At 40.1% G+C, this 18469-nt stretch overlaps 2 protein-coding genes across 2 annotated transcripts; both read left to right on the top strand.

Moving 5' to 3' along the window:
* Window positions 1-25: 25 nt before the first annotated feature.
* Window positions 26-6193, top strand: vps51 (VPS51 subunit of GARP complex). The gene is made up of 11 exons (XM_073479934.1): window positions 26-443; window positions 1296-1425; window positions 1508-1654; window positions 1741-1960; window positions 2077-2992; window positions 3187-3402; window positions 3516-3599; window positions 3699-3833; window positions 3938-4059; window positions 4972-5059; window positions 5148-6193. Exons 1-11 carry the CDS (start codon window positions 267-269, stop codon window positions 5406-5408), a joined length of 2496 nt encoding a protein of 831 aa, XP_073336035.1. The 5' UTR covers window positions 26-266; the 3' UTR covers window positions 5409-6193.
* Window positions 6194-6478: 285 nt separating this feature from the next.
* Window positions 6479-18469, top strand: tm7sf2 (transmembrane 7 superfamily member 2). The gene is made up of 11 exons (XM_073479366.1): window positions 6479-6532; window positions 8444-8526; window positions 9636-9832; window positions 10813-10867; window positions 11368-11562; window positions 12698-12801; window positions 14008-14127; window positions 14293-14461; window positions 14553-14633; window positions 14850-14972; window positions 17458-18469. Exons 2-11 carry the CDS (start codon window positions 8454-8456, stop codon window positions 17616-17618), a joined length of 1278 nt encoding a protein of 425 aa, XP_073335467.1. The 5' UTR covers window positions 6479-6532; window positions 8444-8453; the 3' UTR covers window positions 17619-18469.

Here is an 18469-nt window from a genome sequence, read left to right on the forward strand (position 1 = left end):
ACCAATAGGCTGCAAACCCGGAAATAGTAACGTTGTCAAGCTAGCTGCCTGTGTTATTGGGAAGAAAAGAGCATTTTCCCCTTAACTATCTTGAAAAGCCTTCTTATTAAAAGTACACGGCTAAGCCATTTGAATACCAGTGACTTTGGAGCAAGAAGTTAACATTTCCAGGCAGCAGTTGTCGGTTTTCTCCTGCTAGTTGGACGCTCGTCATCCTTGTTTATCGTCATTGTATCAGTTCATTTCTCAGCTGGCCGGTGTGCAGTATGGACGATGAGGCTGGCGGCTCGGTGTCGGCGGACGGCAGGAGGCGGAGGGTGCACGGCATGCTGAAGCTCTACTACGGCCTGAACGAGGAAGGAAAGGCCGAGGAGCAGCCGGAGTCCCTGGATCCCTGCGACATCAACGGGCCGCATTTCGACCCCGAGCTGTTCCTCAACAAGGTGAGAGACCACTGCTGACATGTTGTCTGTATTACCTGTGTCCACAGTGACACAGCTCACATGACGGCCTCTGTACTGTGAGATATGCTATTAACGCTGCTGTCAATATCAGTGATACCTGAGCTGCTAAACCACAGGCCCAGTATGTTGTTAGGATAGAAATTACACCTACATTAGTGCCTTTGGCTGTAATGTGGTAGAGGAAAAATAAGATAATATTTGAATTGAAGTACATTTCAGTTTCTGGGATGCATGTGAAGATCACTTTGGAATAAAGACTTAAAAAAACACAAAACTTAGTGGGAATATAATTCAGTTTTATTACTACACAGGGCATACATTAACCACTACTGCTTCAACTAGGGAAAGGGAATTTTATCCACAATAAATCACCGGTAAACACTCAATAACTTGGTATTGACTGAATGTACACATTTTTACTGGCAGTAGATAATAATTTAACACTGCTTGAATCAAATTAAATCAATTTTATGTATATGATCACAATCACGTTGCCTCAGTAGGCTTTGCAGTAGGTACAGTGAATGACAACCTCTGTCCACAAACCCTCAATTCGACCAAATTCGGGAAATACTTCCCAAATAAAAAAAACAAAAACTTTTAACAGGGGAAAAAAAGATGGAGGAAACCTCGTGAAGAGCCACAGATTAGGGATCCCTCCCCCAGGATGGACAGACATGCAATAGATGTTGTGAACAGAGCGACAACATTTTAGTTTAAAGATTTCATTGACAGAATATCTAATTAGAAGAAAGCTGCTTTATGAAAAGTTATACTCAACAGTGTGTCATTTGACCTGGTGACAGTTGTGTTTTTTGTGTCCAATTGCAGCTCAGAAGGGAGTGCTCTCTTGCGGAGCTGATGGACCAGGAGACCTGCATGGTCAAGCAGATCCGCTCTTTGGACAGTGACATGCAGACCCTGGTGTATGAGAACTACAACAAGTTCATATCTGCTACAGGTGAGGGAGCGTCTCACTCAATGCTGTTTGGTGGAATTATGCTGATTTGGATAGTTCACCCATCTTTCCATGTTTTTTCCAGACACAATAAGAAAGATGAAGAACGACTTCAAAAAGATGGAGGATGAGATGGACTGCCTGTCTGCCAACATGGCAGCAATCACTGAGTTCAGCGCTAGCATCAGTGGTACTCTTCAAGACCAGCACGCACAGATTACAAAACTCTCAGGTGAGACTTAAACAGGCAGTTTGTTGTGTGGGACTTCATGGCGGTTATTGTTTTTGACATTTTTGTCTCTGCATGTTTAATTTCAGGCGTTCACACTCTGTTAAGGAAGCTGCAGTTTCTGTTTGAACTGCCTGCTAGATTAAACAAGTGTTTGGAGCTGCAGGCCTACGCTCAGGCAGTGAGATCGCACCGCCGTGCCCGCTGTGTGCTGCAGCAGTACAGCCACCTGCCCTCCTTCAAGGGGATTCAGGATGACTGTCATGCCATCATGGACAAGCTGGCACAGGAGCTTCGACAGAAGTTCAGGTGGGAATCGCTCAACCTAAAATCAGATTGGAGACACTGTGAGAGATTTATTTGTGTCTGATTTTTACATTTCCTCTAGCTCATCTATTCCTACCTGTTTTCTTGTTGTCTGACAGGGATGGTGGCTCAAGTGCCAAAGATTTATCCGAGTGTGTGGAGCTGCTGCTACAGCTGGATGAGCCGGCGGAAGAGCTCTGTGATAAATTCCTGAGCCATGCGCGGTCTCGACTGGAGTCGGACCTCCAGGGTCTGGAAGCAGAGATAAGACCGTACCCGTCTACCTTGGCCGCAAAAGATGCTTTGGTACGCAGCTCGTCATCTGCTGCAGCCCCTGGATCTCCAACTGCTGCCTCCCCTAAAACGAGCGCTGTACCGTCTCCCTCCTCAAACACTGACATCCTGGAATTCATTGATAGAGGCTGCAACGAATTTGTCAGCAGCTTATGTTTAGTCATCACATCCTATCAGGAACTTTTTATCAATCATGCTCAGAAAGGCGAGCTAGCATCCAAAAATATTCCTCAGATGGCAAATGGGAAGTTGCACGCCTTTGTGGACGATCTTGCTGCTCGGTATTTCTCGCTCGTGGAGCGGAGGATACAAGAGGAGAAAGGGGTCGCAGATAACTCCCTCCTGGTCCGCGCACTCGACCGCTTCCACCGCAGACTTCAGGCTGTGGCCAAGCTGCTGCCAGGCTCCGCTGTGCCGAACCAGGGGACGGGGATTGTGATCCGGGCGGCAACAGAGCGAGTCAAGCAGTACCTCTCCGCCCTGCAGAGCTTCTACATGGACAGCTTGACAGATGTGAGGCAAGCCCTGGCCACACCTCGGCTCTCTGTGGCCAGCGCCTCAGTGGCTGGAGGTGGAGGTCTTCTAGGGGGGACAGCCTCTGGTAGAGATGCTCCAACCAGCCTGCCTGAGCTGCTCTCCTCCCTGTCCGCCTCTATTCTCAATCAGATTAAGTCGGTGCTCGCATCTGTGCATCTTTTCACAGCTAAGGACATTACTTTCTCCAACAAGCCGTACTTCAAGGTGAATAGATTTTGTTTATTTGGCAGTAAATTAACAGTTTTCCCCCCAAAGTCAGGAAGTGATTAAATCATGTATAGCGTTCATAATGGTATGAACGATTCCTTTAATTTGTGACATCCTGTGCATTTGTCATCTTCTAGTTTGTTTCTGCACAGTGAGAGTGATAGCTGTTTCTGTCTGTCTTCTCCTTGTAGGGTGAATTCTGCAGTCAGGGTGTGCGTGAGAGTCTGGTGGTGAGCTTCATAAAGTTTGTGTGCCAGTCCTCTCGCCAGTTCTGTGAGAGCGCTGGAGACAAGGGAGGCTCGACTCCTCCGGCCCTTCTGCTGCTGCTCTCTCGCCTCTGTTTGGACTATGAAACTTCAACTATCTCCTACATACTCACTCTCACAGATGAGCAGTTCCTTGCGCAGGTAAATGGCACGTCACCTTGTGAATGCAGCAGAAAGCACGGAAGATCATTGTAAAAATACAGTATTTAATACATTTCACTGCTGAACATATCCAACTTTTTGTATTTTCTCAGCATCACAGTCCAGTAACACCCGTCACAACTTTATGTGCTGAAGCCAGAGAGGCAGCACAGAAACTACTGAACCATTATGTAAAGGTACGTTTTCACCTTCAACAGACACTGAGTTACTTTTCTTACTGAGGGAAAACAGAGACATCAATGCAGGAAAAATCTTCTACTTGTGTGTTTTTGCAGGTTCAGGGTCTGATTATCTCCCAAATGTTGAGAAAGAGCGTGGAAACACGAGACTGGGTGAACACCATCGAGCCACGAAACGTCCGTGCTGTGATGAAGAGAGTGGTAGAGGACACCACCTCCATCGATGTGCAGGTGACAGTTTGCATTATCTGCATTTTGTCCTCATGTTCACTCATTATGCTTTCATCAGCATGTATGAGTAGGCTGCCTTATGAACTCTCTTTGCTCCCCCGCAGGTTGGTCTTCTGTATGAAGAAGGTGTGAGGAAAGCACACAGCAGTGACTCCAGCAAAAGGACTTTTTCTGTTTACAGCAGCTCGAGGCAGCAAGCCCGCTATGCTGCCAGCTACACTCCAAGGTACAGATACAAATAGACCAGAGAGGTGATAAAACAAAGTGCCGCTCTATCGGTATTGGGTTTGTTTGGTTTAATGACGGCATTCTATTATATAATTACATCACATCAGACTGTGTCAAGGATAGAAGGAACAAGTCTTGGACTGAATTTGAGAGATTTTAGTTGTATGAGTTTGGTTTCAAATCGTTATTTGTTTAACAGAATACATGTTGTCTGGCTGATGGTGAAATATAGTAAATAAGAGACGAAATACATTCTTATAAACTGCATACGATATAAAATAGTTGTCTATTGTATACAAACATTGGACTGATTTATTATTGAAGTATTAAGCATCACAAAAACTTCTGACTGATCAATCATTAAAGCTTTTGTCTTGTATTTCTTTTCTCCATGTTTGACTATTAATGTTTTTAATTTATTTATCAGCAGATTTATATACAGCAGCAAACTACTATGAAGCTGATTTACATAAGAATTTATGTAAAATGGATGTTGATCCATGAATAGAAACAGATTGCCTGTATATCATTTTCTACAGTGTCATAATTAAAACAGTTGGAGACTGCGTACGAACTAAAATATGGTCTGATAACATTTGAATACATTGAAAACAGATCTACCAGGACCTGAGTGTGTCTGTGACTTCCTCTACAGACAGAAGTCTGCTGGAAAACAGTCTTTTCGTCTCACTAACCCCACTGCTGCTTGTCTGCTTTCCAGTCGAGGCGCAGTTCATCTCGAACAAGCCTGCTGTGTGTGACAGGCATACAACCAGACACATGCAGCTAATCTGTATTACCTCATTCGCTTCCACTGCAGGAGAGGCAGTTGTTGACTTTAATTATAAGAATAAGGTCATTGTTTTAATTGCGGATTCACTTGAGTGATTTCTCTTCTGTGTGCCTGCAGTGCTCCCATGGATACTAATCTACTGAGCAACATACACAAGCTGTTTTCTGAGAGGATTGACATCTTCAGTTCAGTGGAGTTCAACAAGGTGAGTGCAGGTTTTTGTCTGTCTTCAGTGAAAGTCATCTGTTACATACAGTACACTCACTCACTCACGCACGTCTCTGCTGTCCCAGGTCTCTGTGATGACAGGAATCATCAAAATCAGTTTAAAGACATTCCTGGAGTGCGTCCGCCTGCGCACCTTCGGCCGTTACGGGCTGCAGCAGATCCAGGTGGACTGCCACTACCTGCAGATGTACCTGTGGCGCTTTGTCTCCGATGAGAACCTTGTGCACTTCCTGCTGGATGAGATAGTGGGGAGCTCCGCCCACCGCTGCCTGGATCCTTCCCCAATGGAGCAGAGTGTGATCGAGGTCATCTGTGAGCGAGGCTAAAGCTCAAAGTGCAGCACCGTCAGCTAGTGTGCTCCAAACACCATATCACAAATACAAATACACTGGAGTCATGCATCCAAATTAAAACACTCTTTCTATCACATAATTACTGTTAAATGTTAAATTTATTGGTCTAGATTCAAATCATACTGTAAAATGCTTATAAATATTTGTGGCTGTCTCAATACAATGATTTCAGTCCCCAATGACAAAATGATGAAACTCTCTGCATTAAGTAATTTTTCTTGTGTTGGGGCATAGGAAGAGCACTTATGTTACTGTAAAAACATGAATAAATCGTACAACTTGAACGTGAGACCTCTTTACATTCCAGGCACTTGCAAAACAAAGTACACATGAGCCTCCGGTACTTGGGTTTAATATTAAAATATGAGAAGAGAAACACCCTCTCATCTCCTTTATCTTATTAAAGATAGATACAAATTGAATTATCCACGATTCAAGCTAAACTTTTTTAGCACATGTCCCCCTTGAAGGAAACGTTTTTAATGTGAATACAGAATCTGAGTGAGAAAAGTCGTGTCCTGTGGAAATCTCATGTATTAATAAATCCTTTGATGGGTCTTTTGCTGAATAATTTGCAATCTGAATGTAACCTGATTATGTAATCCATAACACTAAAGTAACTACAGCAGATTTATGCTCTCTTTTGCCTTCTAGTTTGCTGATTGTCTGTTTCCTGTGCATGTCTGCCACAGATAAACAGTACGTTTAGGAATGGTTTAAACGTCTACAATAAAAGTGTATGAATGTGAGATTCAAAATGTGTGTTCTTCTTTCACAAAACCAGTCTAATTTAAAAGCATATAGCACGAATACAGTTGTAATTACATTTAACTAAACAATTCAGGTGTATTTCACAACATCTGCCAGCCAGTCCTCCTTGTAGCATGCATGCGACTGTCGCCACCTGATGAGCTCGTCTGATTGGCTAAGCCCTCTTCTCTCCACCCTCTTCTGATGACCGCGGTGGAATCTGATTGGCTGAGAGACCGTTACGTGCCGGGAAACGTCCTTTCGGGGGGCGTGTCCACGAGCAGGCTGCTGGATGGATGCACCGCAGTCTCTGAGCAGTCCCGTCAACACCTGCATGCTTTACACCGGTAAGACACTGTATTTACTGTGTTACAAGACAAACCGTGTATTGTTCTTGACATACGTTGTATTTATCTACAAAGCGTTTTATTTCTGTTTTATTTCAGCCTGTGTTCAGGTTTTTTCGGTAACGAGACTACCTTTTGTCTCACGTTTCATAACAGAGATGTCACAGCCACGGTAGCTAACAGCAGCTTTACCTGAACTTTGCCTCGGTTATCTGTGACAGCAGTGTTAATAATACAAAATAACAGCCAATTTGAATGATTACACGAAAGGTTTAAACATATTTTTCATCATTTCTGTTGACAGTGAAACATCACATCGCCAATTCTTTGAAAAATGTTTACATTCACAGTTATATTTGTCATTTTTTGGCCTGTGACAGAATAATTGTCTCTTCTGATCACTGGTGAAAGACTTAATACAAAGTAGAAATACTATTATGTACTGTAAAAATTCTCTGTTCCGACTAATATCCCTACATTCAAAGTTCTACTGAAGTAAAAGTAAGTAAGTAGGCTACCTAAAGTATCAAAAGTGGCAGATTGGTGCCTCTCAAAACGTTACATATACTAAGTGAATGGATTATTACTACTGATTTGTAAAAAGCCAGGCAGCATTATACTGTAACTGCTCCTCCTGAACTATTTACTAACCTGTTCAGTTGGACCAATCAGCCATAATCATTAAAAGACACCTGTGTGGAGGTGCAGGGCCTCTAATCTATAATATTGCATCATATTACACTCTAAAAGCTGATCATATGACATGTTTGTACAAACAGAGTCACTGGTGGAAACTACAGCTGTTCAATAAATGTAGTGGAGTAAAAAGCACATTATAACTTATATATATTACAACTATTTTTGTTGGACGACATATTGTCCGAAAAATTAGTGCAATAAAAGAAACTATTATCATTTTAATACCCTTTGATGCAAGCGTTATAATGACGATAGAACAATAATGTAAGATATAAGAGCAATTAAATTTTAATTCTTAATATTCAGACGTGGAAAATATTCTAAATGAATAAAAAAATCAATTAAATAAAACCACACTATCAAAACAATAAATAAAACGTGAAAGCAAAAATGCTTAGGTGTGATGTAATTATCAAGACAGGCCTAGTTGTACTTAAATTCTTATATTCTTTGTTTTGTATGTTCCACTTTGTTAAGCATCCTTGGGTACCCTGAAAGGCGCTATATAAATTAAATGTAATATTATTATTATTATTATTATTAAAGCGACATTATGTAGAAACTGGCGCTCGCCACAGTTTCTGAGTGCGACACATACAACACGTATAAATCCCAGGTCTATAACAATTTGTCAGACGTAATGTAGGTGCTAACTACAAACATGTATGTAACGCTGTGATCCTACCCTCTCACTGAAGTTACATGTGATGGGGGGGCGGAGTGGCTGAGACAGAGACACCATTCACCCTGTTACAAGACACTGTACCATCAAAATGATTTAGACACTGTTATTTTAAGGTGAAAAAATTATATAATGTTGCTTTAAGTACATAACTCGAGTAAATGTAAATGTAGTTACTTTGCACCACTTCTGTTAACAATGATTTATGTTAATTTGTAATGAGGCTTACACTGTGCTGAGGTAAAAGGTTACAATTAAACCTGGCCTGTTTAAAAGGGGACTCCTGGTGTTAATATATAAGATTCAGGGGTTAATTGCGGTAAGTTTTACTGCAGATTATCACAAGGATTATTGTAATTGTTGGATAAGATTAATTCTAGGAAAATGTTCATAGCTTTTGTTACAAATAAAAGTTTGTCATCATCGTAAGACTCATTGGCATCACCCCATGCCATGTACTTACTGCTAAATGTTTGTTCCTCAAATGTGTGTATTTTGACTGAAATTTATCTACATGTATACTTTAACAGGAGAGCAACAATGAGGCCCAACAGTCAAGGACTCAAACACAAATCCTCACATGACACAGAGAGGGAGTTTGGAGGAACCCTAGGTGAGTTGCAGCAGAGCCAGACCAGCCTTACTTTACATCACTATGCATCCACTGTCGTTTTATTTAAGACGTTTTGCCCTTTATGCAACCATGAACTACACATTGAATAGCAGAAGGTGCTACTACATTTCCAAGCAGAAAATAAACAAGACCTTTTCCTAATTTCTTCATGTACTCCTCTCAGTTGATACTTGTTCACACCTCTTCTGTTGAATAAATTGTGAATACTGAATTACATTTTCATCACACTAGCCATCAACCTGCTTGTCTGCACAAACAACTGAACATTGAAGGTGAACCTCAAGTGAAACATGTTAAAGAGCTGCATTTATTTCTTCTTGAAGATAAGCAGATGTTATAAAGGAAAGAAATAAATAGAAGGCAGTGACATTAACATGAAAAAGAGCAGTAATACTTATTTACTGACTGATAGACACTGTCATGTTATTGTTGTTACATTAATTTGGTATAATCAGGTATTTCTTTTAATGGCCGCTTTGGTATCATTAAACGTCTGCCACAATAGAAGAGTAATACGATGGCAAAACCTGCCGCAGTAAAGATCACTCATTTCCCAGCACAGGACTGCTCATTACAGCTCTAATTGAGAATCATCCCAACTTCCCAACTAACATTTGTCATTGTAGACATGACGTAAAATGAGAGGACAAATACTTCACAGCTTCTTCTGACAGTGTGTGCGTGCATGTGTGTGTGTGTGTGTGTGTGTGTGTGTGTGTGTGTGTGTGTGTGTGTGTGTGTGTGTGTGTGTGTGTGTGTGTGTGAGCATCTCCTGCGTTGTTCCTTAAATTGAGCATCACATCCAATTTGTTCCCCACTTGTTTTTAAAGTAAAACCATGTTTTGAACATGACAGCTGAACTCTCAGCGGCTACAGATGTGACAATCCTGAAGTGAACCACCAGTTTTGTTGCTTCCATACTGACAGTTAACATAATCGATCCGCTGCTACACAGTTTATTATTTCACGTGCTTAATTTTCCCAGTTAACGTACATTTGCTATGCTCTGGCTGCTTCTGAGTGATGTCAGCCATGTTGTCTAAACACACCCAGTCTTTTGTTCACTGCTATCTGTAATCGTCTCTCAGGTGCCATATGCATCCCCGTCTTTCTTCCGTTGACGGTGCTGTTCCTGATATCTGTGAGTCGATCCCCTGAGGCCGGTGTGCTCCAGTGGCCCCCTTCCCTCCCTTCCACTGACCATCTGTGGGACCCTCTGGCCCTCGTGGTTCTGCTGGGCTGGGTCTCTCTGCATGCCCTCCTCTATTTGATGCCATTAGGAAAGGTAAGACACGTTCATCAGGCTGGTAAACGTTAAACTTACATTAAATCCAGCTGTGGTGACGACCACACCAAAGAGATGCTGCTGTTTTAGAGCACATTTTGAACACACTGAAATGACCAACCATACAATCATCTGTTTTGCATAAAAGTAAATGATAATAAATGATAATTACACTGAAAAATGAAAAAATAATAATTATCGTCTATCAGCTTTCTGTGGAATCGTGATGTGATGATCAGACTGTGTAAACACTCATTGTTTAAACGAATGACTGCGAGCATATTCTAATTAAAAACCAACAAAATAAGTTGTTAAAGCACATTTTTTGCTGAACAGCATCCACTGTGTCCAATAAGATAATGACACTTCAAATTTGCCTTAATTTCCTGATGCTGTCTTGAGTCAGCTGCTTTAAAGGAATAGTTCGACGTTTTGGAAATGTGCCTGTTAGCTTTTTTCGCTGAGTGTTGGATGAGAAGATTGATAGCGCTCTTACAGGTGCCTGACTACAGCCAGTTAGCTTAGCTTGTCATCGTGACTGGAAAGGGAAACAGTTAGCCTAGCTGCACAAATGTTGCACAGTCCCCCAAGCAACATCTCTAAAGCTATATGAATTATTTAACATTACATCTCGTTTCTTTAATTAGTACAAAACCTTAAGTGTTTTGCCGTTTTGCCAGGTGTGCTGTGCCAAACTTAAAACAGATCCCAGGTAACCAGCAACCGGAGACTACAGCAAGTTACTGCTTCTGTTCAAGTAATAGTCATCAGTCTTTTGTAGCATTACACCAAAAGATGTAATGTGATAATTAGTGAACATTAGATGGATTTATTACCTTAGGACAAAGCCAGACTAGCTGTTTCTCCCTGTTGTGAGAGTTGTGTCGATCATCTCAATGCTCTGCAAGAAAGCAAATAAGTGTATTTCCCAAAATGCTATGTTCTGTGTTCAGATTCAGAATGTGTTTATGCACCTGCAGGTGTCTGAAGGATTAGTGCTGAGGGATGGAACACGTCTCAAGTATCCCATAAATGGTATCGTTGGCTTCTGTTTTTATCATTATTCATTTTTAGGATTTAATATGAATATGTTGAAGGCCGTTTTAATTTATTTTGTCAGATGTGTTGTGATTTTGAAACATGTTGCTGAACAACTTGCTTAGTTTGTACTGTGAGTAATGGAGGATAATTGTGCTTATTGACATTACTGTTTATAATACTGTAGTACTATAGAGTAATATTATGGCAGCTGTAATATTAACACAGCTATTCTCGAGTACTACACTCTGCTCTCTACTACGTTTTGAGTGCAAACGCTTTTTTCACATTTGCTCACTATTGTAAAATTCAGCGCTGTGACTTTTTATTTTTAGTTTAACCTCTACACCTTCTGCCTGATCTAAAGTTTACTTAAGTTACACAATCAAAGTTCCACCTCTTCTAACTTTTACCTCTTTTTATACCAGCCTGTGTCTGCCTGCTTATCTCTGTACCCCAGGCAACAGCATTTACCTTTGTTTGTTTGTCTCCCTCAGGTTTTCACAGCCTGTGCATCAGTGGTGTGTTGCTGATGTTGTTAGTGGGGCTCGGGGCTCCTCTGGGGTATCTGTTTGAGCTGCTGGTGCCTCTGGCAGTGTGTGCAATAGCGGTGTCATTCCTGTTCTCCGTCTACCTCTACATCCGCTCCTTCTTGGCTCCGTCTCATGCACTCGCTTTGGGGGGCAACACAGGTGAGAACGGAGGTTCATCATTAAAGGAAGATTCCACCCTGAAACATAGTTAAACAGTTTTCAGCACAGTTAGTGGTGGTGTACTGTCCATTTGTAGGCCTGTTTTACTGTTCAGTTTAGGATTTTGGTATTCCTGTGGGTAATTATCTAACAGCAGAGCTCTTCAGGAGCCTGCAGGCATCAGGAACACTCTTTCAAGTAAGCTGACCCTGCTCAGATGCTTCACTGCGCTCGGCTGCATCGAAAGACAGAAACCTGAGAGCACCCAGTATTATGATTCAGCTCCTGCTCGCTGATGAATATGTTCGTTCTAGTTTGTGAAAAGAAAAAAGAAGCACGCTACAACAGCATGTTGTTTGCAGTGCCTCGCTCTTAAATCAAACAGCAAAAAAGTTAAATTCATTACATGTAAGACAGGCACACACATGTATAATTTATAACTGAGGCCTATCGTATGTGATTATGTGAGTACCAGACAGTGTATTTAATTAAGCTAACAGACATAAACAGCTTTGGACTACGAATAGATTTCATCTAATTGCTGATTAATTGATAGATACTAAAGGATTAACACAATAACTGATAAAGTCAATGATATGACAGACTAATATCAACTGTAAACATAATCTTAATTCACTTTCACTTTTAGTTATGGTATACTGAATACCTGTAGACACTGAAAGCAGAGTTACAGTTATGGAGATCGACCAATATGTCTTTTTTCCAGCAGATATGCCACTTATTAGTAACCAAGGAGACGGATATTAGGAGATGATATACATTTGCAGTAAAAATGAAAATCTCTGTGTCAAAATTTTTTTTTGATCGAATGTAACTAAGTACAGTTCACCCAAACACTGTACTTAAGAACAATTTTAAGGTACTTGACTTGAGTATTTCCATTTTCCAGATTCAGATTTTCAATGTTGATAGGCTATTGCTTGTGACGTGGAACCAATCAGATGGTGTTGTGGGTGGGACATTAAATGAGACCACAGAGTGTTGAATACAGACAGAATATCGGCCCGATAATCGGCCAGGTTGATAATCAGTCTTTCTCTGTAATGTATTTGTGTATATGCCAGATCTTCCTGTGGAGTGTTTTTTAATGCATTCATCTCTCTGTCCTGTCCAGGAAATCCACTCTATGACTTCTTCATTGGACGGGAGCTAAACCCACGGATTGGAAACTTTGACCTTAAATATTTCTGTGAGCTCAGACCGGGTCTGATTGGCTGGGTGAGTTAACCTGCAGGCGCGACCCACCAGTTCACTCTCCAAGCCACACACTTTTTAAAGTTTAAAATCAATACACTGGTGAAATATTTATTTTAGAATGTGCATACATGCATTTTAGCCTTGTCATTTTCTCATATAAAGAAGAAATAATGCAGTTAAAGAAAATAGTTTAATTTGAAAGCAAAAGGAATAAAGATGTAACATCATTAATGTGTATTAAAACTTAAAGCTGATATATCGAAATCTGTTGTTACATGTGGAGTACTGCTTAAAAAAATACCCTTTTAATCTTTATTTTGTAACACTGAATAATTCAGTATACTTGTAAACATTAATCAACACTGATGGTGATCTTTGTCGGAGATCGCAACAAGACCAACAGGTGGCGATGTTGCTCTCCCCTGATCTTCCATAATAATATGCTGTCTTACTTTGACACACTGAGAGTCAGAAACTTTTCTCCCTCCTGATCTGACCCAGTGAGACATCTGTTGGAGGACAGGGGTGTTTTCATTATCTGTGTCTGAGGCAGCAGAGCCAGTAAGACAAAATATAGATTTTCCAGTAATAATTACAAGTGAGGTTCCCAAAATTACACGAGGTTGTTTATGTCTTCACAGAGACAGAAAAAGGATAGAGTCATAGTGGAAAATGTTGATGTAATGAGCTCTTTATTTATTTTTTGCAGGTGTATGTATGTTTTTTTTCTTTTTATTTACAGTAAAACCTTTGCACATCTGAATGCTTTAAAGAGAGGTGCGTGGGAGAGGCCAGAAAAAGCTCCCACCAACTGGCTACAGACAGTGTGTGGGAGATTTTTGCTTCCTGTTGAATGTTCAAACTATTTTCTTTTACTGTCAACATCTTACAGTTGCTGCTAATGTCCCAGATAATGAACATTTTAAGGGTTAATACAGTGAGGTAAACAGGATGTTTCTTTTATTTACTCATTGAACAATCCATCTTTACTGATCGTGACCTCTAAACTGACCCTCAAGTAATTAATATATTAGGTTATTTACATAAAGACACCAAATACAATGTATATAGAATTTTTTTTAATTTTTTTTTATGGTTCGGTGTTTGTTGGCTTTTTGTCCAGTAAATCATAAACTGAATTTATCTACCAATAGCTTGGAAGTGCAGGTAAAACATGCTGCCTAACTCGTGATGTGAGTCACTTCACTCCACCTGTTTTCCTCTCAGGTGGTCATAAACCTCGGCATGCTGATGAAGGAGGTGGAGCTTCGTGGTTCCCCCTCACTCGCCATGATACTGGTCAACTGTTTCCAGCTGCTGTATGTGGCAGATGCTCTGTGGAATGAGGTGAGGGGGCAACAGAGTCACAGTTAAATTTAAATTATGCTGTAATTATTATGCTGTAAAATCTAGTACTGTAGATTCAAATGTCAGTCCCCTAGAATTAATTATATTAACTCTTATTATTTGTTTGTTTTTGACTTAATCTCATGCACTGCTGTGTTATAACAGGAGGCTGTACTGACAACTATGGACATTGTGCATGATGGTTTTGGCTTCATGCTGGTCTTTGGGGATCTGGCCTGGGTCCCCTTCACATACAGCCTGCAGGCTGCCTTCCTGGTTGTGCACCCACAGGCACTTAGTTCCCTCGGAGCAGCAGTTATAATTGCACTCAATGGTAATTATGAGGCAGCTCTTTCCCATTAGGCTATAATATGTGTCTTATGGTTAAAAATGGTGATGTTAATATTTTTCCCTTTTGCCGTCAGGTATTGGATATTATATTTTCAGAAAATCCAACTCACAGAAGAACCAGTTCAGACGAGACCCTTCACATCCAAGTGTTGCAAGTCAGTCATGTTTTAACTTTATACTCTAAATCAAGACAACTATTCTGTCTCATACTCTTTCACATCTGACTTCTAGAGATGTATCTCAACTCATGCTGTATATATGAAGAGGAGGAAAATGCATTTCCTCTTTCTGTCAGAATGAAGTGGGAGACGGGGAGTTGATCTGAAGTGACTTGCAAATTTTTACTCAGAAATATCAATGACTACTTGCAGGACTTGAGACCATTGCCACAGCAACGGGGAAGAGGCTGCTGGTGTCTGGCTGGTGGGGTCTCGTTCGTCATCCCAATTACCTTGGTGACCTCCTCATGGCCCTGGCGTGGTCCCTGCCATGTGGTAAGACAGCTTGAAAGCCACGGGAAGGCCTGTTGTGCATGAAGGTCACAGATAGTCTTCATTTAAAATGTGGATGAAGTCATAGATATGAAGTATTAATCACACTCAGGCATATTTATCATTAGAATTAATGGATGCGTTGGTGATTTTAATGATACGAGTCACAAATCAAAAGCAGTGCTGTACATGAATATTTCATGTTATATTGACATGTACCTACAGTCCAACTGAAGTATAACACAATTTAAAACATGTACTTTCACCTCTGTGAGAATCTTACTCTCACCAACTCCATCAGTACAGTGGGTAGACAAAATAATAGAAACATCTTACAGTACAATCCTAGCCTGAGCCCTGCAGTAAATACCAGCAAAATTTGGTAAAACTGATCATGTTAACGAGATAGTCAGATGTGTTGATTAATCCAAAGGCAGGTTCAAGGTTAAAATGTAGTAACACTTTAATCAAAGGGGCGTGCATAAAACTGACATGACACTGTAATAACTATGACGTGACTCCCATCATGAGCATGAAGAAGTCTATATGGATGTTTTTAATTGTTGTCATTAAGTGTCACTCAGTAAGCTACACTTACTGTAGCAGCAGTTAGCAGTTAGCTTACTTTAACAACAAGTAAAAATCCCCAAATCACCTTTGTACTCATCACAACCAATGTAGAAACCAACCACGTATGACAGTTTAAGGTAATGTTAACACAGAAAGCTAAATCATCTTCAAGTTTGATAATTGGGCCTGCTTTAACATGTTTCTCACAGGTTATGTTATCTTGGTTAATGTGAAGTTGTCAGAATAAAGACATCTCAACCAATGTTAACTTTGTATTAAAGGTGACATAGTTGTTCTAATGACATGAACATTCATGAAGAAGTTAAAAAGTTTTCAGTTTGTAGCGTTGTGAAATACATTTCCTGTCAAAGGTCTTTTAATACGTTATGGTATCTTTTAACTAATACAGCAGAGTTTTTGGATCAGTACCAAAACTATACTTAAACAAAAGGAGCTCAAGTTCTCAAATGTTACATGTCGTCTAAACAAGCTCAGCAGTTCAATCATTTAATGATAATAATAATAATAATACTACATCAAATATTCTTAAACTCGTTTTGAAATCTGTTGTTTTTTACCTTGATATAGCAAGGTTGTAACAATTGCTAATTTTCACTTTCAGTAGATAAGAAACAACAGTGTTTGTGGCCACCTGATGAATTTAAGTGAAATGTTCACTCTCCTTGTAGCTCTGATTTTGGTCTCCACCAACTCCTGTGGTGAATATCTGTCTCAGTAGCTGCTAAATGCTTCACTACTTTCATCAACTAACTCTGTCTGCCTGCTGTTTGGTTCTGAGAAGGTAGTGAAGGGTTTTTAGAGCTTTTCGAGGAAAACAGCTGCCTGACGCAAAAACTGCATCACCGGAGCAGTGAGACGAAATCAAAACATAAAGCCGCAGGCTGGAAAGCCAAAACAATGAGTTAAACTAAACAGCTCTGGAGAGCTGAGGGGAACTGCAGAGTCATGTCATAATTATCTGTGAGTTCACTAAGAACGGCAATTTTCATGTACATGTAATCATATGATCCATTGTTGCCACAAAAAAATATTGATTTTATATTCATATAAATCATAACTGACCAAATTATAAATGTGACTGGGCATTCATTTAATCTGAATTTACAATAACTGACATTTACCCAAACTCTGTGCTAACGAAACATTTTTGTTGCTACCAAAAGTATTGAGATTTGATGTATTGTGATTCTTCGTGGTTTTCATTCCTGTCCGCATTAGATAATTATACAGTGTTTGTGACTGATGCCGAAGCAATAAAGGCAGCAACAGTCTGTCGTCTTTGTTCCTCTGTAAGCTGCCTTATGTTCCTCTGAAAACTCACTTCCTAAAATGGTGACTGTCAGACTTTTGTTACAGATGACACATTCTGCTCATTGCTATTCAAACTTTATGTGACTCAGCTTGTGTCGCTGCCTTTGTAATTGAGATGTACTGTAGTTTCTGCTATAATTGCTGCTGCAAAAGTCACAAACCGCTAAATTATGCATTCAGAAAAAGTCATGATGGCATACTGGAGACGGATGAGACATGCACTGAAAAAGAGGAACAGTGGGCACATCCAGACCTTTACTGAAGTCACGCTGACTGAAAGACAAAAAGCTGTTTGTTCAAAACCACTACAGAGTGCGGTCTCAAAAAATTACCACTGAGATGAATCAACAGCGGGAACATTAGCAGCTCAATCTAACTGGTATTCACTGCAGGGCTTTTGTTTAATATATAAGAAAAGAAAATGTACGGCTATTAGCAGAGGAGGATGGATAATGATTATAGCTCGTTTCATGTCATCCACATTGTGGATATTTACGTCAATAGGAAAAGAAGGTATTATATTTATCGTTTATACTTATAATGTCTACTACAACTTACAGTCTATGTCTGCGTCCCTTCTCTTTAGGATTCTCACATCTTCTGCCTTACTTCTATGTCATATATTTCACCATCTTGTTGATTCACCGAGAGGACCGTGATGAGAGACAGTGTCGGGCCAAATACGGATTAGCGTGGGACACCTACTGCCGACGTGTCCCCTACAGGATCTTCCCTTACATATACTGAAGGCGTAAACAGACGGTTTTATACGGGACCAAGACTGTCACACAATATCCTCCTGACTCTCCTGAGTCCACACATACGCAGCAATAACTTTAAAATGTAAATCCTTTTTCAGTCACACAGAGCACAAGTAATAACTGGTGCTGATTTGCAGGAAGCTCACGATTAAATCAGTCTTCACTATTTCCAGATATGTAAGGAATCTGATACAGGTGAAGTCAACCTGCATTACATGTGTCTTTTGTTTCCTTGTTTCCAAAGCTGAAGCATTCCAGTACAAGAGGCTAAATCTGTAGTAAAAACAGTGTTTGTTTTTGGATTCTCATCAAAAAAAACATCTCATTTTAATGGGAAGATACTTGATTAGTTCTATGATTAGTGGTTTAATTGATTCGCTGCTTGAAAGGAAATTAGTTGCCAACTATTTTGATAGTAACTTAATTGTTTCAGTCATTTAAAAAATAAAGTCAAACATTTGCTGGTTCCAGTTTCTTAAATGTAAGAATGATCTGCTTTTATTTGTCATTGATGACAGTAAATGATGAGTCTTTGGGTTTTGGACAACAAAAGCAATTTGAACCTCTCACTCTTGGTTCTAGGAAATTGTGATTAGCATCGTCACAATTTTTTCACAACTTTTTATAGGCTATACAATTAATCTTGAAGATAATTGTCGGATTGATCAATAATGAAAGTAAACTTCAATTGCAGCTCTATTACACACCAGTGCCTTTTTTCATTAAATGACTGACTCAGAGCATTTTTACCATGTTTGTTTTTTTTACAATGTCTCCTGTTTTTTAAATGTATCGTTATCTGTGAATTACATTTGAAATAAACAAATACAAAACAGA

This window comes from Pagrus major, chromosome 13 (assembly GCF_040436345.1).
Source record: "Pagrus major chromosome 13, Pma_NU_1.0".
In the NCBI taxonomy this organism is placed as follows: domain Eukaryota; kingdom Metazoa; phylum Chordata; class Actinopteri; order Spariformes; family Sparidae; genus Pagrus; species Pagrus major.

Excerpts from the sequence above, each read along its gene's own strand:
- tm7sf2 (XM_073479366.1), top strand. The coding sequence starts at position 8,454 with ATGAGGCCCAACAGTCAAGGACTCAAACACAAATCCTCACATGACACA. Across the intron at positions 9,833-10,812 it reads ATTTGATGCCATTAGGAAAG|GTGTCTGAAGGATTAGTGCT; the intron begins GTAAGACACGTT and ends ATGCACCTGCAG. Across the intron at positions 14,973-17,457 it reads GGCGTGGTCCCTGCCATGTG|GATTCTCACATCTTCTGCCT; the intron begins GTAAGACAGCTT and ends CCTTCTCTTTAG.
- vps51 (XM_073479934.1), top strand. The coding sequence starts at position 267 with ATGGACGATGAGGCTGGCGGCTCGGTGTCGGCGGACGGCAGGAGGCGG. Across the intron at positions 3,403-3,515 it reads ATGAGCAGTTCCTTGCGCAG|CATCACAGTCCAGTAACACC; the intron begins GTAAATGGCACG and ends GTATTTTCTCAG. Across the intron at positions 3,600-3,698 it reads TACTGAACCATTATGTAAAG|GTTCAGGGTCTGATTATCTC; the intron begins GTACGTTTTCAC and ends GTGTTTTTGCAG.